At 47.9% G+C, this 22,911-nt stretch overlaps 1 protein-coding gene across 1 annotated transcript; it reads left to right on the forward strand.

The window, feature by feature from the left end:
- Positions 1 to 1,659: 1,659 nt before the first annotated feature.
- On the forward strand, positions 1,660 to 22,055 carry LOC306982626 (mitochondrial inner membrane m-AAA protease component AFG3L2-like; the record flags this gene model as incomplete). The annotated part of the gene is made up of 14 exons (XM_079583094.1): positions 1,660 to 2,001; positions 2,106 to 2,255; positions 7,096 to 7,170; positions 7,559 to 7,683; positions 12,392 to 12,662; positions 13,486 to 13,623; positions 16,634 to 16,787; positions 18,317 to 18,424; positions 19,014 to 19,139; positions 19,238 to 19,348; positions 19,843 to 19,958; positions 20,034 to 20,234; positions 21,489 to 21,683; positions 21,782 to 22,055. 14 exons carry the CDS (start codon positions 1,660 to 1,662, stop codon positions 22,022 to 22,024), a joined length of 2,355 nt encoding a protein of 784 aa, XP_079439220.1. The 3' UTR covers positions 22,025 to 22,055.
- Positions 22,056 to 22,911: the final 856 nt, after the last annotated feature.

Consider the following 22,911-nt stretch of genomic DNA (forward strand, 5'->3'; position numbering starts at 1 on the left):
AGGTGCGCAGGTGGACAGGGGGCGTGGCCTGTGTGATGTCAGAGCGCTGCAGACAGACACTCACCTGAGCTCCAGGCCTCCCAAAGGTAAATCTCCTCCTTCACCAGGGTCCTGCAGACGGTCAGGCTGACGCTGGAGCTTATGGGAATAAACGGCACAAACACCAGGGCGGTTTTCAGTCTAATGCTGCGTCCACACCAAACGCGATTTGGCGCCTCCAAAGTGTCAGGTTTACATTTAAAATACATGGAGGACGCGCCTCCGGGGGGCGTCAGGAGGTCCGGCAGCGCCTCACGCGCCTCCTGTGCGCGCTTGGTGAGCGTTTGACGCCTCCAGGGCGTCGAGCGCGGCCGACGCTCGAGTTGGGAAATGTTGAACTTTTTGAGAAATTCGCGAGCGTCGACCAATCAGGAGCTTTCTCCCCACAGTGACGTTGTAGCTGAGCCACCGGGGCAGATCCTACGCCGGCCCCTCAGGTGTCAACAAGTCACAAGTCACGGAGGTTTAGCTTCTTTGTGAACCGGAGCTACAGCAGCTCTGGGACTTCTACAAAGACACTTCAGTGTTTCTTTATCTAAACATCAGGATTAAAAGCAGCGACAAGAAAGTTTATTTCAGAGGCTGAATCTGGGAATGTGTTTGAGCCTCGAGGAGCCTGTTGTAGCATTAGCACCGGAGAAAGCTAATGCTAAGCTAAACCTCCGGTCCTCACGTGAAAACAAGAAATCTGCACAAATAAAGTCGATAAAGAACAATGATCACACACTGAGCTGGGCTGATGTTTAGTTTATTACTCACAACATCTACAATTAGCTCCGGGAGAAAACCACAGTTAGCTCAGTTAGCCCAGTTAGCCCAGTTAGCCCAGTTAGCTCAGTTAGCTCAGTTAGCCCAGTTAGCTCAGTTAGCCCAGTTAGCTCAGTTAGCCCAGTTAGCCCAGTTAGCCCAGTTAGCTCAGTTAGCTCAGTTAGCTCAGTTAGCCCAGTTAGCTCAGTTAGCCCAGTTAGCCCAGTTAGCTCAGTTAGCCCAGTTAGCCCAGTTAGCCCAGTTAGCCCAGTTAGCCCAGTTAGCCCAGTTAGCCCAGTTAGCTCAGTTAGCCCAGTTAGCCCAGTTAGCTCAGTTAGCCCAGTTAGCCCAGTTAGCTCAGTTAGCTCAGTTAGCCCAGTTAGCCCAGTTAGCCCAGTTAGCTCAGTTAGCCCAGTTAGCCCAGTTAGCCCAGTTAGCCCAGTTAGCCCAGTTAGCCCAGTTAGCTCAGCTAGCTCAGTTAGCTCAGTTAGCCCAGTTAGCTCAGTTAGCTCAGTTAGCCCAGTTAGCCCAGTTAGCCCAGTTAGCTCAGTTAGCTCAGTTAGCCCAGTTAGCCCAGTTAGCCCAGTTAGCCCAGTTAGCCCAGTTAGCCCAGTTAGCCCAGTTAGCCCAGTTAGCCCAGTTAGCCCAGTTAGCTCAGTTAGCTCAGTTAGCTCAGTTAGCCCAGTTAGCCCAGTTAGCCCAGTTAGCCCAGTTAGCTCAGTTAGCTCAGTTAGCTCAGTTAGCTCAGTTAGCCCAGTTAGCCCAGTTAGCCCAGTTAGCCCAGTTAGCCCAGTTAGCCCAGTTAGCTCAGTTAGCTCAGTTAGCCCAGTTTTTGACGCTTAAAACACGTTTGGTGTGGACGCAGCATAAGTCATGGACGAAGAAACTCCAAAGGTTTCCAGGTCTGCTCATACATCTGAAGACCTCAGAACCTCCTCCACGACCTTTGACCTCTGTGTTTCAGGCTTCGAGAAGTACTTCCCCGAGAGCCGCAAACCGCCCCCGACCGGCGAGGACCCGGGCGCCAAGAGGGAGGAGCCTAAAGCGGCGACAGAACCCAGAGAAGAGGGAGGGTCTGGAGGAGGAGATGGAGGAGGAGGGACAGGAGGTGGAGGAGGCGGGACAGGAGGAGGAGGAGGTGGGGCAGGAGGAGGAGGAGGCGGGAAACGTGGAGGGAGGAAGGATGACTCTCATTGGTCGAGCCGCCTGCAGAGGGTGAGGAGCGTGTGAGGAGCGTGTGAGGAACGTGTGAGGAGCGTGTGGGTCTGCAGATGACGTCCCTGACAGTGTTTTTCGGTGTTTTTCTGGGCGCGGCGCAGGGCGAGATCCCGTGGGACGACCGTGAGTTCCGGCTGCTCGTGCTCGGCGCCGGCGGCCTCTGGGTGCTCGCCGTGTTCTCCATGTGGGGGGACGGCGGCCGCGAGGTCACCTGGAAGGACTTCGTCAACAACTTCCTGTACAAAGGCGCGGTGAGTGCGGAGGGGGCGGGGCCAGAGGGGGCGGGGCCAGGGGGATCCATTAAAGTGCAACTAAACGGGCGTGGCAGAGCCTTTCCCCACCCACAAACACAAGTCAAAAAGTGCTGAGAAAGGGGTGGTCTCGGAGGCTTTGGGGGAGACGAGGGGGGTGAGTGTGTGGGCGGGGTCTGCTCTGTTGACAGTCTCAGGCCACGCCCCTCGATCTGACAGGACTGACAGACTGCTGTTACCGCTGTCACCGCTGTGCGCAAGCTTTATTTTTTCGTAGGAGAGTTGGTGCATCTCATGACTTGTGATTGCTTGATGTAGCAACTAGTGATGCGGGTCAGGGTTTTTTTCAACCCGCGGGTCCCGCATTTGGAGCAGGTTCTAACCCGACCCAGCCCGCCCCGCAACGTTGTTCTATTTTTACAACCCGCCCCGCTCCGCACCCGCAACCATTAAATATTACGCGTCACAAATATGATCCGTATGAACAGCACTGGCGTGTCATCGCGCGCTCTCTCCCTCTCCCTCCGAAGAGCGCTGGGCGAGAGGGAGAGAGAGAGAGAGCAGAGGTCTGCCTAACCGAAGTCACACACAGTCGCACATACGGTGGAAAACAGGAGACATGAGCTCCACAAAAGCGTTCTCTGGATCACAAGCTGCAAAACGCTGCTTGTTTTATGAAAATCCGACGTATATTTACGCCAAAAACCTGCTGTAAAGACAACGGTGGAACCCGCAACCCGCGCATCACTAGTAGCAAATCTTACTAAAAAAGATCTACTCGCTCGCTGTCAGTGACTGCGAACAGAGAGAGCATCGCACAGTAGCTTTTCTAAGGGATTTATTCCTCTGCACCACCTCAGCCGAAGTGTGAGCATCGCAGGGGCGCCACCTACTGGTTTGACTCATGAGCTCAGGCGGTGTGTGCGCGACGCGTGTCCTGGTTGCTGCGTGGCGGAGGCGTGTGTGGGCGGGGCCACAGAGGCGTGTGTGGGCGGGACCACAGAGTCGTGTGTGGGCGGGGCCACACAGGCACAGAGGCAGAACCACGGGCAGAACTGATGACGTTTTGTGGACGCCGTGGACACACTCTCCTCCAACCACAAAATATCAAATGTAGTTGCTGCGTGACACCAGTAGAGGCGCGAACCCTGCGGTTTTAGACACTAAAGTGAGATTTTGAACAAGTTTGCACCAAATGTCAACATATTGACTGGGACATGTAGCTAACTCTATTCAACAACCACTTAGACCGTTTATCAGCAAAAAAAAGTGGATTTGGTGTTTAGTTACTCTTTAACCTCTTAACTCCCACCTGAACGGATCCCATTTTCTCCAGTTTGGCTTTACCCGAATCAAAAAGCTTCTTGGGGAAAAAAGCACCAAAAAATGAGAAGAAAACAAGGATGTAAACGCAACAAAAATGTGACAAACTCAACAAAAATTCAACAAAAAATGTGACAAAAAATCAACAAAAATGTGACAAAAAATCAACAAAAATGTGACAAAAATTCAACAAAAAAATGACAAAAAATCAACAAAAATGTGACAAAAAATCAACAAAAATGTGACAAAAAATCAACAAAAAAATGACAAAAAATCAACAAAAATGTGACAAAAAATCAACAAAAATGTGACAAAAAATCAACAAAAATGTGACAAAAAATCAACAAAAAAGTGACAAAAAATCAACAAAAATGTGACAAAAAATCAACAAAAAAATCAACAAAAAAATGACAAAAAATCAACAAAAATTTAACAAAAATGGGAAAAAAAGAAAAAAAAACATACAAAAGGTGACACAACACAGCAACGACGCGATAAAACATTTTTTTTGTGGGTCTTAGCTTTCAAATGAGGCGTTCCACAGGCCTATACAATAGAGGACAGAATGCATTGGTTTAGGCGGGAGGTCAGAGGTTAACGCTGAACATTACAGATTTATTTGCTCATTTCGATCACGGCCCGACCGATCTGGATGTTTGGGTCCGATACCGATATATTGCGGTTTGGCCGATATTTTAACCTCTTAACCAAGTGCTTTTTCTCCAGTTCAGCTTTACCTAAATCTAAGAGTTTCTCTCAGCCAGTGCAGCGCCTCATGATAACTGAACACACATTAGATATTGCTTTTAAGGCGAGACACGGCAGGTGAAAGTATTGGTTTTTCACGCAGTGGTGGAGATTTGTATCTATTTTCCTCCCTTTACATCTTAGTTTTCATGTCAGATATAAAAATGACAAAACTCACCCGCATGATGTTTATTTTATGATGTTTTGTCACATTTTTGTCACTTTTTTTTGAATTTTTGTCACTTTTTTGTTGATTTTTTGTCATTTTTTTGTTGATTTTTTGTCATTTTTTGTCGATTTTTTGTCATTTTTTGTTGATTTTTTGTCATTTTTTTGTCATTTTTTTGTTGATTTTTTGTCACTTTTTTGTTGATTTTTTGTCATTTTTTTGTTGATTTTTTGTCATTTTTTTGTTGAATTTTTGTCACTTTTTTGTTGAATTTTTGTCATTTTATTGTTGATTTTTTGTCATTTTTTGTTGATTTTTTGTCATTTTTTGTTGATTTTTTGTCATTTTTTTGTCATATTTTTGTTGATTTTTTGTCACTTTTTTGTTGATTTTTTGTCATTTTTTTGTTGATTTTTTGTCATTTTTTGTTGATTTTTTTGTCACTTTTTTGAATTTTTGTCACTTTTTTGTTGAATTTTTGTCATTTTTTTGTTGATTTTTTGTCATTTTTTGTTGATTTTTTGTCATTTTTTGTTGATTTTTTGTCACTTTTTTGTTGATTTTTTGTCATTTTTTTGTTGATTTTTTGTTGATTTTTTGTCATTTTTTGTTGATTTTTTGTCATTTTTTTGTTGATTTTTGTCATTTTTTTGTTGAATTTTTGTCATTTTTTTGTTGATTTTTTGTCATTTTTTTGTCATTTTTTGTTGATTTTTTGTCATTTTTTGTTGATTTTTTGTTGATTTTTTGATGATTTTTTGATGATTTTTTGTTGATTTTTTGTTGATTTTTTGTCACATTTTTGTTGATTTTTTGTCATTTTTTGTTGATTTTTTGTCATTTTTTGGTCATTTTTTTGTTGATTTTTTGTCATTTTTTTGTTGATTTTTTGTCATTTTTTGTCATTTTTTGTTGATTTTTTGTCACTTTTTTGTTGAATTTTTGTCTTTTTGTCATTTTTTGTTGATTTTTTGTTGAATTTTTGTTGATTTTTTGTCATTTTTTTGTTGAATTTTTGTCATTTTTTTGTTGATTTTTTGTCATTTTTTGTTGATTTTTTGTCATTTTTTGTTGATTTTTTGTCATTTTTTTTGTTGATTTTTTGTCATTTTTTTGTCATTTTTTGTTGATTTTTTTGTCATTTTTTGTTGATTTTTTGTCATTTTTTGTTGATTTTTTGTCATTTTTTGTTGATTTTTTGACACTTTTTTGTTGATTTTTTGTTGATTTTTTGACACTTTTTTGTTGATTTTTTGTTGATTTTTTGTCATTTTTTGTCGATTTTTTGTCATTTTTTGTTGATTTTTTGTCATTTTTTTGTCATTTTTTTGTTGATTTTTTGTCACTTTTTTGTTGATTTTTTGTCATTTTTTTGTTGATTTTTTGTCATTTTTTTGTTGAATTTTTGTCACTTTTTTGTTGAATTTTTGTCATTTTATTGTTGATTTTTTGTCATTTTTTGTTGATTTTTTGTCATTTTTTGTTGATTTTTTGTCATTTTTTTGTCATTTTTTTGTTGATTTTTTGTCACTTTTTTGTTGATTTTTTGTCATTTTTTTGTTGATTTTTTGTCATTTTTTGTTGATTTTTTTGTCACTTTTTTGAATTTTTGTCACTTTTTTGTTGATTTTTTGTCATTTTTTTGTTGATTTTTTGTTGATTTTTTGTCATTTTTTGTTGATTTTTTGTCATTTTTTTGTTGATTTTTGTCATTTTTTTGTTGAATTTTTGTCATTTTTTTGTTGATTTTTTGTCATTTTTTTGTCATTTTTTGTTGATTTTTTGTCATTTTTTGTTGATTTTTTGTTGATTTTTTGATGATTTTTTGATGATTTTTTGTTGATTTTTTGTTGATTTTTTGTCACATTTTTGTTGATTTTTTGTCATTTTTTGTTGATTTTTTGTCATTTTTTGGTCATTTTTTTGTTGATTTTTTGTCATTTTTTTGTTGATTTTTTGTCATTTTTTGTCATTTTTTGTTGATTTTTTGTCACTTTTTTGTTGAATTTTTGTCTTTTTGTCATTTTTTGTTGATTTTTTGTTGAATTTTTGTCATTTTTTGTTGATTTTTTGTCATTTTTTTTGTTGATTTTTTGTCATTTTTTTGTTGATTTTTTGTCATTTTTTTGTCATTTTTTGTTGATTTTTTTGTCATTTTTTGTTGATTTTTTGTCATTTTTTGTTGATTTTTTGTCATTTTTTGTTGATTTTTTGACACTTTTTTGTTGATTTTTTGTTGATTTTTTGACACTTTTTTGTTGATTTTTTGTTGATTTTTTGACACTTTTTTGTTGATTTTTTTGTCATTTTTTGTTGATTTTTTTGTTGAATTTTTGTCGATTTTCGTTGAATTTTTGTCACATTTTTGTTGATTTTTTGTCATTTTTTTGTCGATTTTTTGTTGAATTTTTGTCACATTTTTTTCTCATATTATATCTGTGATGTTCAGCAAAAGTTTCAAATTGGCATTGTCACATTTATTTATTTCCCCCTATTCACCTGCAGTGTCTCGCCTTAAAGATGGAAATGTTCACAGGTCCAGGTAGAGCTTCATTTCTTTCTCCTGCTGATGATGTGATGTCGTTTTTCCCGCTCTTTCAGGTGGAGCGGCTCGAGGTGGTCAACAAGCGCTACGTCAGGGTGGTGTTCAGCCCCGGCAAGACTCCAGTGGACGGGGTGAGTGCAGCTGTAGTCCAGCAGAGGAACCTCCTGCTCCTCACAGCAGAGGAACCTCCTGCTCCTCACAGCAGAGGAACCTCCTGCTCCTCACAGCAGAGGAACCTCCTGCTCCTCACAGCAGAGGAACCTCCTGCTCCTCACAGCAGAGGAACCTCCTGTGTCTCACAGCAGAGGAACCTCCTGTGTCTCACAGCAGAGGAACCTCCTGTGTCTCACAGCAGAGGAACCTCCTGTGTCTCACAGCAGAGGAACCTCCTGCTCCTCACAGCAGAGGAACCTCCTGTGTCTCACAGCAGAGGAACCTCCTGCTCCTCACAGCAGAGGAACCTCCTGCTCCTCACAGCAGAGGAACCTCCTGTGTCTGACCCGCTTCTCTCTCTCGCAGCAGTACGTGTGGTTCAACATCGGCAGCGTCGACACGTTCGAGAGGAACCTGGACACGGCTCAGAGCGACCTGGGCATCGAGTCCGAGAGCAGAGTCCCTGTGGTTTACTCTGCGGAGAGCGACGGGTGAGGATCTTCCTTCTCTCTGTGGGTCCTAAAACTATGAAAAAATGACTGAATTCAAAATGTGGTACATGTGCATGTAGTGGAGGCTCTGTGGAGTGTATATTTAAAAAAGTTATGGATTTGGAGTTGAAATGAAGTTTGTATGAAAGGCAAAAGTCAAAAATATAGCTGGAATCACAGACATGGAGGACACTGCCATTGAAATGAATGGAGCTGCTGCTGTTTTCAGGCTTTAGGGCCTGTAACTATTGTAAAAATATGTGACTTCTAAATCTGGTGAATGTGCTTGTAGAGGAGGTCCTCTGGGATGGAAACATAATAATGGTTTCATATCTGAAGCACAAATGAAGTCGGTACAAAAGGTCAAAGACAGAAAACATGCAGGATCGGCTCATGTCCATTGAAATGAATGGGGTTTTGCCCCAGAGACCACGAGTGTAACTATTTGCTCTCATTCAAAAATGAAACATTTTTCAGAAACAGAACCTGCTCTACCTTTGAGCCTCTCCCAGGGCCCAATTCACCAAATACTTAGAGTTATATCCACTTCAGGATTTTCAGTGTTACAGGGACATTTTTGGCTCAAAATTAGACTTTTTTTACATAAACATGTCCCACCGACTCAAAAAATGATAAAAACTGGTAAATTTACTATCAGTGCATTTTTATGAAGTCAAACTAAAGATAGAACCACATTTATTTCATAATGTTATTTTATGAGTGAAATATTAGAGAAACAAAATGGGGTCAAAAATGACCACAGGTGACCACGAGTGTAACTCTTTCTCATAACATTGTAATCACTTAATCAAAAAATGTAAAAAAAAAAAAATACTGGTAAAAGTCATGGATGTTAACGCATATCCGAAAATTCAGACCATTTGATAAAACTATGACAGAGATACGCATCGACAAAGTGGCCCTGGGGACGACACAAGGGTGAAGCTTCCTTCTCTCTGTAGGACCTTCCTCTTCAGCTCAGTCTTAAAGCTTCCTTCTCTCTGTAGGACCTTCCTCTTCAGCTCAGTCTTAAAGCTTCCTTCTCTCTGTAGGACCTTCCTCTTCAGCTCAGTCTTAAAGCTTCCTTCTCTCTGTAGGACCTTCCTCTTCAGTACAGTCTTAAAGCTTCCTTCTCTCTGTAGGACCTTCCTCCTGAGCACAGTCTTAAAGCTTCCTTCTCTCTGTAGGACCTTCCTCCTGAGCACAGTCTTAAAGCTTCCTTCTCTCTGTAGGACCTTCCTCTTCAGCACAGTCTTAAAGCTTCCTTCTCTCTGTAGGACCTTCCTCCTGAGCACAGTCTTAAAGCTTCCTTCTCTCTGTAGGACCTTCCTCTTCAGCACAGTCTTAAAGCTTCCTTCTCTCTGTAGGACCTTCCTCCTGAGCTCAGTCTTAAAGCTTCCTTCTCTCTGTAGGACCTTCCTCTTCAGCTCAGTCTTAAAGCTTCCTTCTCTCTGTAGGACCTTCCTCTTCAGCACAGTCTTAAAGCTTCCTTCTCTCTGTAGGACCTTCCTCTTCAGCACAGTCTTAAAGCTTCCTTCTCTCTGTAGGACCTTCCTCTTCAGCTCAGTCTTAAAGCTTCCTTCTCTCTGTAGGACCTTCCTCCTGAGCACAGTCTTAAAGCTTCCTTCTCTCTGTAGGACCTTCCTCTTCAGCTCAGTCTTAAAGCTTCCTTCTCTCTGTAGGACCTTCCTCCTGAGCACAGTCTTAAAGCTTCCTTCTCTCTGTAGGACCTTCCTCTTCAGCACAGTCTTAAAGCTTCCTTCTCTCTGTAGGACCTTCCTCCTGAGCACAGTCTTAAAGCTTCCTTCTCTCTGTAGGACCTTCCTCCTGAGCAAAAAATCGACAAAAATGTGAAAAAAAATTAACAAAAAATCAATAAAAAAAATGACAAAAAATCAATAAAAAAATGACAAAAAATCAATTAAAAAACGACAAAAAATCGACAAAAAAATGACAAAAAATCGACAAAAAATCGACAAAAATGACAAAAAATCAATTAAAAAATGACAAAAAATCAATAAAAAAATGACAAAAAATCAATAAAAAAATGACAAAAAATCAATTAAAAAATGACAAAAAATCAACAAAAATTTAAAAAAAAATCAATTAAAAAATGACAAAAAATCGACAAAAATGTGAAAAAAATCAACAAAAAAATGACAAATCAACAAAAAATGACAAAAAAATGACAAAAAATGACAAAAAAATCAACAAAAAAATGACAAATCAACAAAAAATAACAAAAAAATGACAAAAAATCAACAAAAAAGTGACAAAAAATGACAAAAAATGACAAAAAATCAACAAAAAAATGACAAAAAAATGACAAAAAATCAACAAAAAAATGACAAAAAAATGACAAAAAATGACAAAAAAATCAACAAAAAATCATCAAAAAATCAACAAAAAAGTGACAAAAAAATCAACAAGTCTTAAAGCTTCCTTCTCTCTGTAGGACCTTCCTCTTCAGCTCAGCCTTAAAGCTTCCTTCTCTCTGTAGGACCTTCCTCCTGAGCACAGTCTTAAAGCTTCCTTCTCTCTGTAGGACCTTCCTCCTGAGCACAGTCTTAAAGCTTCCTTCTCTCTGTAGGACCTTCCTCCTGAGCACAGTCTTAAAGCTTCCTTCTCTCTGTAGGACCTTCCTCTTCAGCTCAGTCTTAAAGCTTCCTTCTCTCTGTAGGACCTTCCTCTTCAGCACAGTCTTAAAGCTTCCTTCTCTCTGTAGGACCTTCCTCTTCAGCTCAGTCTTAAAGCTTCCTTCTCTCTGTAGGACCTTCCTCTTCAGCACAGTCTTAAAGCTTCCTTCTCTCTGTAGGACCTTCCTCTTCAGCACAGTCTTAAAGCGTTCTTCTCTCTGTAGAACCTTCCTCCTGAGCAAAAAAACGACAAAAATGTGAAAAAAAATTAACAAAAATGACAAAAAATCAGTTAAAAAATGACAAAAAATCAACAAAAAATGACAAAAAATCAACAAAAAAATGACAAAAAATCAACAAAAAAATCACAAAAAATCAACAAAAAAATGACAAAAAATCAACAAAAAAATCACAAAAAATCAACAAAAAAATCACAAAAAATCAACAAAAATGTGAAAAAAATCAATAAAAAAATGACCAAAAAATGACAAAAAATCAACAAAAAATCCACAAAAAATGACAAAAAATCAACAAAAAATCAACAAAAATGTGACGAAAAAATGACAAAAAAATGAACAAAAAAATGACAAAAAAAATGACAAAAAATCAACAAAAAAATGACAAAAAATCAACAAAAAAATGACAAAAAATCAACAAAAAAATGACAAAAAATCAACAAAAAACAACAAAAAAATGACAAAAAATGACAAAAAATCAACTAAAAAATGTTTAAAAAAATGACCAAAAATCAACAAGTCTTAAAGCTTCCTTCTCTCTGTAGGACCTTCCTCCTCAGCACAGTCTTAAAGCTTCCTTCTCTCTGTAGGACCTTCCTCCTCAGCACAGTCTTAAAGCTTCCTTCTCTCTGTAGGACCTTCCTCTTCAGCACAGTCTTAAAGCTTCCTTCTCTCTGTAGGACCTTCCTCTTCAGCACAGTCTTAAAGCTTCCTTCTCTCTGTAGGACCTTCCTCCTGAGCTCAGTCTTAAAGCTTCCTTCTCTCTGTAGGACCTTCCTCTTCAGCACAGTCTTAAAGCTTCCTTCTCTCTGTAGGACCTTCCTCTTCAGCTCAGTCTTAAAGCTTCCTTCTCTCTGTAGGACCTTCCTCTTCAGCACAGTCTTAAAGCTTCCTTCTCTCTGTAGGACCTTCCTCTTCAGCTCAGTCTTAAAGCTTCCTTCTCTCTGTAGGACCTTCCTCTTCAGCAAAAAATCAACAAAAATGTGACGAAAAATTAACAAAAATGTGAAAAAAATCAATAAAAAAATGACAAAAAATCTACAAAAAAATGAAAAAAAATCTACAAAAAAATGACAAAAAATCAACAAAAAAATCACAAAAAATCAACAAAAAAATCACAAAAAATCAACAAAAATGTGAAAAAAATCAATAAAAAAATTACCAAAAAATGACAAAAAATCAACAAAAAATCAACAAAAATGTGACGAAAAAATGACAAAAAAATGAACAAAAAAATGACAAAAAATCAACAAAAAATCAACAAAAAATCAACAAAAAAATCAACAAAAATGTGACAAAAAGTCAACAAAAAAATGACAAAAAATGACAGAAAAAATGACAAAAAATCAACAAAAAAATGACAAAAAATCAACAAAAAAATGACAAAAAATCAACAAAAAAATGACAAAAAATCAACAAAAAACAACAAAAAAATGACAAAAAATGACAAAAAATCAACTAAAAAATGTTTAAAAAAATGACCAAAAATCAACAAGTCTTAAAGCTTCCTTCTCTCTGTAGGACCTTCCTCTTCAGCTCAGTCTTAAAGCTTCCTTCTCTCTGTAGGACCTTCCTCTTCAGCTCAGTCTTAAAGCTTCCTTCTCTCTGTAGGACCTTCCTCTTCAGCACAGTCTTAAAGCTTCCTTCTCTCTGTAGGACCTTCCTCTTCAGCACAGTCTTAAAGCTTCCTTCTCTCTGTAGGACCTTCCTCCTCAGCACAGTCTTAAAGCTTCCTTCTCTCTGTAGGACCTTCCTCTTCAGCTCAGTCTTAAAGCTTCCTTCTCTCTGTAGGACCTTCCTCTTCAGCACAGTCTTAAAGCTTCCTTCTCTCTGTAGGACCTTCCTCCTGAGCATGCTGCCCACGGCGCTCATCATCGGCTTCCTGCTCTTCATGGTGCGGCGGGGGCCCGCGGGGGGGCGGCCGGGCCGGGGCATGGGCGGCCTCTTCAGCGTCAGTGAAACCACGGCCAAAGTCCTGAAGGAACAGATCGACGTGAAGTTCAAAGACGTGGCCGGCTGCGAGGAGGCCAAGCTGGAGATCATGGAGTTCGTCAACTTCCTGAAGAACCCGCGGCAGTACCAGGACCTGGGGGCCAAGATCCCCAAGGTAACGGGGGGGGGGGTCTGATCACGTGCAGGCTTTTGTCTTTGAAGCTTTTAGATTTGGTTAGACTCTCCTCAGAGCAGTGGTTTCGCTGAGGATCATTCTCTCCTTAAATAAATGTGTGTATATATATAACAGGCTGCATATTATATGTTAGTAAGAATGTGAGACTGCAGGATAAATGGAGCTAAACTAAACCTGATCTGAACAGTCCTGGTACATTTTGCAACAGAAATGTGAATAAACTGGTGTAAAAGTCTGAGAGGAGACGACTTTCAGTCTCCTGCTCCTCAACATCAGGCTCAGATTACGCTCATACAAATGTAAAGTGGAGCTTATTATTTGCATTTTTTCAATTTTAACGGACTGTAAGAGACGGTGGGTGAACGGGACAATATTTACCAGTTCCATCACTGCACTACGGCCCGCTATGCACATGGGGAGGGAAAGAGAGAGAGAGGGGGGGGGCATAGATGAGCTCGTCCTGAGACGTAAGTGAGAAGAGCGGCTCCACATGGGAAGGATATTATTAGCCTTTAACCGCGTTTGCGTCGTGGTTTTTCTCCCCGTGTTGTTGTTGCGCCCGGGTCAGGAAAGTTAGCGCGCTAGGCAGTGATACAACTGTAAGAGCTCATCCAAGACAAGACGCGCTGGGAAACTATAGAGAGAGAGAGATTCTGAAAAGCAGAGCTGCGTCTTTATTTTCGTTACGCCTTGATTTTCAATCCTTCAAAATGACGGACGGCCTTTGAAATATTCCGTCAAAGTAAAAAATATTCCGTAAATGACGGAGAATGTTCGGTTAATGTGACCCGTGTGTCCACAGGGGGCCATCCTGACCGGACCTCCTGGGACGGGGAAAACTCTTCTGGCCAAAGCCACGGCCGGAGAAGCCGACGTCCCGTTCATCACCGTCAACGGCTCCGAGTTCCTGGAGATGTTCGTGGGCGTCGGCCCCGCCCGAGTGAGTGACGACCACCCGACCACATGACCACATGACCACATGATCACATGACCACCTGACCACCCGACCACCCGACCACGTGACCACGTGACCACATGACCACATGACCACCCGACCACCCGACCACATGACCACCCGACCACCCGACCACATGACCACGTGACCACCCAACCACCCGACCACCCGACCACCCGACCACCCGACCACCCGACCACCCGACCACATGACCACATGACCACATGACCACGTGACCACGTGACCACGTGACCACATGACCACATGACCACCCGACCACCCGACCACATGACCACATGACCACCCGACCACCCGACCACATGACCACCCGACCACCCGACCACATGACCACGTGACCACCCAACCACCCGACCACCCGACCACCCGACCACCCGACCACCCGACCACCCGACCACATGACCACATGACCACATGACCACATGACCACCCGACCACCCGACCACGTGACCACGTGACCACATGACCACATGACCACCCGACCACCCGACCACATGACCACATGACCACCCGACCACCCGACCACATGACCACCCGACCACCCGACCACATGACCACATGACCACCCGACCACCCGACCACATGACCACCCGACCACCCGACCACATGACCACGTGACCACCCAACCACCCGACCACCCGACCACCCGACCACCCGACCACCCGACCACCCGACCACATGACCACATGACCACATGACCACGTGACCACGTGACCACGTGACCACATGACCACATGACCACCCGACCACCCGACCACATGACCACATGACCACCCGACCACCCGACCACATGACCACCCGACCACCCGACCACATGACCACGTGACCACCCAACCACCCGACCACCCGACCACCCGACCACCCGACCACCCGACCACCCGACCACATGACCACATGACCACATGACCACATGACCACGTGACCACCCAACCACCCGACCACCCGACCACCCGACCACATGACCACATGACCACCCGACCACATGACCACCCGACCACCCGACCACATGACCACGTGACCACCCAACCACCCGACCACATGACCACCCGACCACCCGACCACATGACCACGTGACCACCCAACCACCCGACCACCCGACCACATGACCACATGACCACCCGACCACATGACCACCCGACCACCCGACCACCCGACCACATGACCACATGACCACCCGACCACATGACCACCCAACCACCCGACCACATGACCACATGACCACCCGACCACATGACCACCCGACCACCCGACCACATGACCACATGACCACCCGACCACATGACCACCCAACCACCCGACCACATGACCACATGACCACCCAACCACCCGACCACCCGACCACATGACCACATGACCACCCGACCACATGACCACCCGACCACCCGACCACATGACCACATGACCACATGACCACATGACCACATGACCACCCAACCACCCGACCACCCGACCACATGACCACCCGACCACATGACCACGTGACCACCCAACCACCCGACCACCCGACCACATGACCACCCGACCACATGACCACATGACCACCCAACCACATGACCACCCGACCACCCGACCACATGACCACATGACCACATGACCACATGACCACCCAACCACCCGACCACCCGACCACATGACCACATGACCACCCGACCACATGACCACCCGACCACCCGACCACATGACCACCCGACCACCCGACCACATGACCACCCGACCACCCGACCACCCGACCACATGACCACATGACCACCCGACCACCCGACCACATGACCACGTGACCACCCAACCACCCGACCACCCGACCACATGACCACATGACCACCCGACCACATGACCACCCGACCACCCGACCACCCGACCACATGACCACCCGACCACCCGACCACCCGACCACATGACCACATGACCACCCAACCACCCGACCACCCGACCACATGACCACATGACCACCCAACCACCCGACCACATGACCACATGACCACATGACCACCCAACCACCCGACCACATGACCACATGACCACCCAACCACCCGACCACATGACCACCCGACCACCCGACCACATGACCACATGACCACCCAACCACCCAACCACCCGACCACCCGACCACCCGACCACATGACCACATGACCACATGACCACCCGACCACGTGACCACATGACCACATGACCACCCGACCACCCGACCACCCGACCACCCGACCACGTGACCACGTGACCACCCGACCACATGACCACATGACCACATGACCACCTGACCACCCGACCACCCGACCACCCGACCACCCGACCACCCGACCACATGACCACATGACCACCCGACCACCCGACCACCCGACCACATGACCACCCGACCACCCGACCACATGACCACATGACCACATGACCACCCGACCACATGACCACATGACCACCCGACCACCCGACCACCCGACCACATGATCACATGATCACATGACCACCCGACCACCTGATCATCACATAATGTTTTACTCACATGCTTAAGTACAAATACTGTGAACTGTATGTATGTATTTGTGTTATTGTTTACATGTGATCGGGTTCAAGGCTTATATTTAGCATCAGATTTTTTAGGCTCTTTTTCGTCACAAACTCCAAACTCTCCATCGTTTCCACGACACCAAAAGAAAAGTGTTTGTTTTTGCTCAGTGGAAACGTAGAGTCTGGTTTTATGACCATGAACTTGACGTTTCTCTAAATAACGGCTGAAGGAGGAGGAGACTTTCCCCGCCCCTAAAGCCCCGCCCCTAAAGCCCCGCCCCTAAAGCCCCGCTCCTAAAGCCCCGCCCCTAAAGCCCCGCCCCTAAAGGGACGATGGAAGTATCTCCACTGAAGGAACAGAGACGATCACAAAACATCAGCTTTTATTTCCTCTTTAATACTTCCTAAATAACATGAAGTGAAGGAGCCCAGAGCAGATGTTCCCAGATGTGCTCAGGCCTCGTGTCGTCTTCAGGTGAGGGACCTGTTTGTCCTGGCGAGGAAGAACGCGCCCTGCATCCTCTTCATCGACGAGATCGACGCCGTGGGACGAAAACGCGGACGAGGAAACTTCGGAGGCCAAAGCGAACAGGAGAACACGCTCAACCAGCTGCTGGTGGAGATGGACGGTAAGAACATCTGCAGGAGAACACGCTCAACCAGCTGCTGGTGGAGATGGACGGTAAGAACATCTGCAGGAGAACAGAGCAGCTGCTGGTGGAGGTGGACGGTAAGAACATCTGCAGGAGAACAGAGCAGCTGCTGGTGGAGGTGGACGGTAAGAACATCTGCAGGAGAACAGAGCAGCTGCTGGTGGAGATGGACGGTAAGAACATCTGCAGGAGAACACGCTCAACCAGCTGCTGGTGGAGATGGACGGTAAGAACATCTGCAGGAGAACACAGACCAGCTGCTGGTGGAGATGGACGGTAAGAACATCTGCAGGAGAACAGAGCAGCTGCTGGTGGAGGTGGACGGTAAGAACATCTGCAGGAGAACAGAGCAGCTGCTGGTGGAGATGGACGGTAAGAACATCTGCAGGAGAACACGCTCAACCAGCTGCTGGTGGAGATGGACGGTAAGAACATCTGCAGGAGAACACAGACCAGCTGCTGGTGGAGATGGACGGTAAGAACATCTGCAGGAGAACAGAGCAGCTGCTGGTGGAGATGGACGGTAAGAACATCTGCAGGAGAACACGCTCAACCAGCTGCTGGTGGAGATGGACGGTAGAACATCTGCAGGAGAACAGACCAGCTGCTGGTGGAGATGGACGGTAAGAACATCTGCAGGAGAACAGACCAGCTGCTGGTGGAGATGGACGGTAAGAACATCTGCAGGAGAACAGACCAGCTGCTGGTGGAGATGGACGGTAAGAACATCTGCAGGAGAACAGACCAGCTGCTGGTGGAGATGGACGGTAAGAACATCTGCAGGAGAACAGACCAGCTGCTGGTGGAGATGGACGGTAAGAACATATGCAGGAGAACAGACCAGCTGCTGGTGGAGATGGACGGTAAGAACGTCTGCAGGAGAACACGCTCAACCAGCTGCTGGTGGAGATGGACGGTAAGAACATCTGCAGGAGAACAGACCAGCTGCTGGTGGAGATGGACGGTAAGAACATATGCAGGAGAACACGCTCAACCAGCTGCTGGTGGAGATGGACGGTAAGAACATCTGCAGGAGAACACGCTCAAGCAGCTGCTGGTGGAGATGGACGGTAAGAACATCTGCAGGAGAACACGCTCAACCAGCTGCTGGTGGAGATGGACGGTAAGAACATCTGCAGGAGAACACGCTCAAGCAGCTGCTGGTGGAGATGGACGGTAAGAACATCTGCAGGAGAACAGACCAGCTGCTGGTGGAGGTGGACGGTAAGAACATCTGCAGGAGAACAGACCAGCTGCTGGTGGAGGTGGACGGTAAGAACATCTGCAGGAGAACACGCTCAAGCAGCTGCTGGTGGAGATGGACGGTAAGAACATCTGCAGGACGTGGAGGTGTCACATGTAAACTGACAGAACTCCTGGTCTTTGTTCCTCATCTCCACAGTTTGATCCTGGTACCACCTTCTCCCTCAGTCTGTTATTAGTTTGTTTATGTTTAAAGTCTGGTTTCCGGGCCTGATAAAGTCCTGATTCTGAATCGTTTCCAGGTTTCCAGACGGCGACGAACGTGGTGGTTTTGGCCGGAACGAATCGTCCCGACATCCTGGACCCGGCTCTGATGAGGCCGGGGCGCTTCGACCGGCAGATCTACATCGGTAACGCACACATAGCCCCGCCCCTAAGCTGTAGCCCCGCCCCTAAGCTGTAGCCCCACCCCTAAGCCCACCCTTAAGCTGTAGCCCCGCCCCTAACCCCACCCTTAAGCTGTAGCCCCGCCCCTAAGCTGTAGCCCCGCCCCTTAACTGTAGCCCCACCCCTAAACTGTAACCCCACCCTTAAGCTGTAGCCCCGCCCCTAAACTGTAGCCCCACCCCTAAACTGTAGCCCCGCCCCTAAACTGTAGCCCCGCCCCTAAACTGTAGCCCCGCCCCTAAACTGTAGCCCCGCCCCTAAGCTGTAGCCCCGCCCCTAAGCTGTAGCCCCGCCCCTAAGCTGTAGCCCCGCCCCTAAGCTGTAGCCCCGCCCCTAAACTGTAGCCCCGCCCCTAAACTGTAGCCCCGCCCCTAAACTGTAGCCCCGCCCCTAAACTGTAGCCCCGCCCCTAAACTGTAGCCCCGCCCCTAAACCGTAGCCCCGCCCCTAAACCCTAACCCTGGTCTTCAGGCCTGTAGCTGGTTTTATTCTGAAGGTCCTGGTCTTCAGGTCTGCAGCTGCTTTTATTCTAAAGGTCCTGGTCTTCTTCAGGTCCTCCCGACATCAAAGGCAGAGCGTCCATCTTTAAAGTTCACCTTCGACCTCTGAAGCTGCACCCGGAGCTGGACGCCGACGCCGTGGCCAAGAAGATGGCCGCCCTCACGCCGGGATTCAGCGGTAACTCCTCCCCCTGCCTGTCCCTGTGCTGCAGAGGATTGTGGGTAACGTGATCCTGTGCTGCAGAGGATTGTGGGTAACGTGGTCCTGTGTTGCAGGCGCGGACATCGCTAACGTGTGCAACGAGGCGGCTCTGATCGCAGCTCGCCATCTGTGCGACGCCATCGAGAGCAAACACTTCGAGCAGGCGGTGGAGCGCGTGATCGGAGGTACTGGAGCCCCGCCTCCTACACGGCCCCGCCTCTTTCACAGCTCCGCCTCCTACACAGCCCCGCCTCTTACAGAGCCCCGCCTCTTACACGGCCCCGCCTCCTACAGAGCCCCGCCTCTTTCACAGCCCCGCCTCCTACACAGCCCCGCCTCCTACACAGCCCCGCCTCCTACACAGCCCCGCCTCTTTCACAGCCCCGCCTCCTACACGGCCCCGCCTCTTTCACAGCCCCGCCTCCTACACGGCCCCGCCTCCTACAGAGCCCCGCCTCTTTCACGGCCCCGCCTCCTACAGAGCCCCGCCTCTTTCACGGCCCCGCCTCCTACAGAGCCCCGCCTCCTACAGAGCCCCGCCTCCTACACAGCCCCGCCTCTTACACAGCCCCGCCCCCTACAGAGCCCCGCCTCTTACACGGCCCCGTCTCCTACACGGCCCCGCCTCCTACACGGCCCCGCCTCCTACACTGTAAAGCTTTGGTTCTCTCTCCCCCAGGGCTGGAGAAGAAGACCCAGGTGCTCCAGCCTGAGGAGAAGAAGGTGGTCGCGTACCACGAGGCGGGGCACGCCGTGGCCGGGTGGTACCTGGAGCACGCCGACCCCCTGCTGAAGGTCAGACGCCATGACACGCCCGGATAACTCACTCTTAACCCCGCCCTCACGCTGCTCTGTGATTGGCTCTCCCAGGTGTCCATCATCCCTCGGGGGCGGGGCTTGGGGTACGCCCAGTACCTGCCGAAGGAGCAGTTCCTCTACACCACGGAGCAGCTGCTGGACCGGATGTGCATGACCCTGGGGGGCCGCGTGTCCGAGCAGCTGTTCTTCCAGCGGGTCACCACGGGGGCGCAGGACGACCTGAGGAAGGTCACGCAGTCGGCCTACGCACAGGTACGAGCCCCGCCCAGGCCCAGGTACAGGCTCCGCCCACGCCCAGGTACAGGCTCCGCCCAGGTACAAGCTCCGCCCAGGTACGAGCCCCGCCCACGCACAGGTACAAGCTCCGCCCACGCCCAGGTACAGGCTCCGCCCACGCCCAGGTACAGGCTCCGCCCAGGTACAAGCTCCGCCCAGGTACGAGCCCCGCCCACGCACAGGTACAAGCTCCGCCCACGCCCAGGTACAGGCTCCGCCCACGCCCAGGTACAGGCTCCGCCCACGCCCAGGTACAGGCTCCGCCCAGGTACAAGCTCCGCCCAGGTACGAGCCCCGCCCACGCACAGGTACAAGCTCCACCCACGCCCAGGTACAGGCTCCGCCTACGCACAGGTACAGGCTCCGCCCAGGTACAGGCTCCACCCACGCCCAGGTACGAGCCACGCACAGGTACAGGCTCCACCCATGCCCAGGTACGAGCCCCGCCTACGCCCAGGTACGAGCCCCGCCTACGCCCAGGTACAAGCTCCGCCTACGCACAGATACGAGCTCCGCCTACGCCCAGGTACAAGCTCCGCCCACGCCCAGGTACGAGCCCCGCCCACGCCCAGGTACAGGCTCCGCCCAGGTACAAGCTCCACCTACGCCCAGGTACGAGCCCAGGTACTGGCTCCGCCTACGCACAGGTACAGGCTCCGCCTACGCCCAGGTACGAGCCACGCCCAGGTACAGGCTCCGCCTACGCCCAGGTACGAGCCACGCCCAGGTACAGGCTCCGCCTACGCACAGGTACAGGCTCCGCCCAGGTACAAGCTCCGCCCACGCCCAGGTACGAGCCCCGCCCACGCCCAGGCTCCGCCTACGCCCAGGTACGAGCCACGCCCAGGTACAAGCTCCACCTACACCCAGGTACAAGCTCCACCCAGGTACGAGCCCCGCCTACGCCCAGGTACGAGCCCAGGTACAGGCTGAGCCCAGGTACAGGCTCCGCCCAGGTACAAGCTCCGCCCAGGTACAAGCTCCACCCACGGGCAGGTACGAGCCCCGCCCAGGTACGAGCCCCGCCCACGGGCAGGTACGAGCCCCGCCCAGGTACGAGCCCCGCCCATGCCCAGGTAGGGCCAGCCTCTCTCTGATTGGCTGCTCTCTCTGATTGGCTGCTCTCTCTGATTGGCTGCTCTCGGCCCCGCCTCTCTCTGATTGACTGCTCTCGGCCCCGCCTCTCTCTGATTGGCTGCTCTCTCTGATTGGCTGCTCTCTCTGTGGCAGATCGTGCAGTTTGGGATGAACTCCGCCGTGGGCCAGTTGTCCTTTGACCTCCCGCGTCAGGGCGAGATGGTTCTGGACAAACCGTACAGCGAGGCCACGGCGCGCCTCATCGACCGCGAGGTCCGAGGCCTCATCGCTCAGGCCTACGACCGGACTGTGGAGCTGCTGAGCCGACACCGCGACGACGTGGAGAAGGTACCACCACCTAGCACCACCTCACACCATCTCACACCACCTCACACCTGAACGTTCCTCTGTGACCGGCTGCTGCCTCTGCTCTGCCCGTCCTGTAGGTGGCGCTGCGGCTGCTGGAGAAGGAGGTGCTGGATAAGGCGGACATGGAGGAGCTGCTGGGGAAGCGTCCGTTCGCAGAGAAGAGCACGTACGAGGAGTTCGTGGAGGGAACGGGAAGCGCAGATGAGGACACCAGCCTCCCAGCGGGTCTGAAGGACTGGAACCAGGAGAGAGGAGGAACCGCAGAGGAGACCACGGAGGAGCAGGTGGCACGGCAGATCTCCAAAGGCATGCCCTTCTGAGGAGAGGAGCAGGTCTGAGGGAGAACACGGAGGAACACATTTTCACAACACATTTCTTCTAAATTTTCCACCATTTTTTTTCACTTCTTTCCCAATTTTCCTTAAAGAAGGGGTGTTCTGCTTTAAAGAGGGGGTGTTCTGCTTTAAAGAGGGGGTGTTCTGCTTTAAAGAGGGGGTGTTCTGCTTTAAAGAGGGGGTGTTCTGCTTTTGTCAGTCCCATAGCACCAGTCTATATCTCACTACAATGATGACAAACCTTCTGTTGGTCTGTAAATGCAGTAAATTAGAATAACTGCCTTGTATAAAATGTCTCTCTCAAAATGGCTGTAGTGAATGTCTTGAAATAGGCCTCTGTCTCTTTAAGAACCTCTGAGCCTTTAGACACGCCCCCTCCACACGCTGTCTGTGGCATCAGTGGGGAGGGGGTTCTGCTGAGGAGCAGTGGTTGGTTACTCGGCTGGTGACCAAAGCTCGGAGGCGTCTCCAGGAGGTGGGGGCGTTCCTAGGAGGACTCAGGCAAACCTATCCCTAAAATGGCCGCCGTCAGAGTTTTTACAGATTACTCAGAAATACGTGAATGTGCCAAGGCAACACTTCAGCCATGTTTTTAATGAGGGAGTGACAGAATAACATGATGGAAAGCTGGAAAAAGTCCATTTTGCAGAATACCCCCCACTTTAAGATTTTCTGCCAATTTTTTTCAGTTTTTTTTTTTAAACTTTTGACAAAAAAAACAACACATATTTTCACTTTTTTGTTGTTGTCCTCATCCGTAATTTCTTCCCTTTTTCCACCACATTTCTTCTTCATTTTTTTTATCTGATCTTCACGTTTATCGCCTCGTTCAACACGGCTCCTCTGACGCCTCCTCAGAGGAGCCGCTCCCG

The sequence above is a fragment of the Gobius niger genome (genome assembly GCF_951799975.1).
Source record: "Gobius niger genome assembly, contig: SCAFFOLD_46, whole genome shotgun sequence".
Classification (NCBI taxonomy): Eukaryota; Metazoa; Chordata; class Actinopteri; order Gobiiformes; family Gobiidae; genus Gobius; species Gobius niger.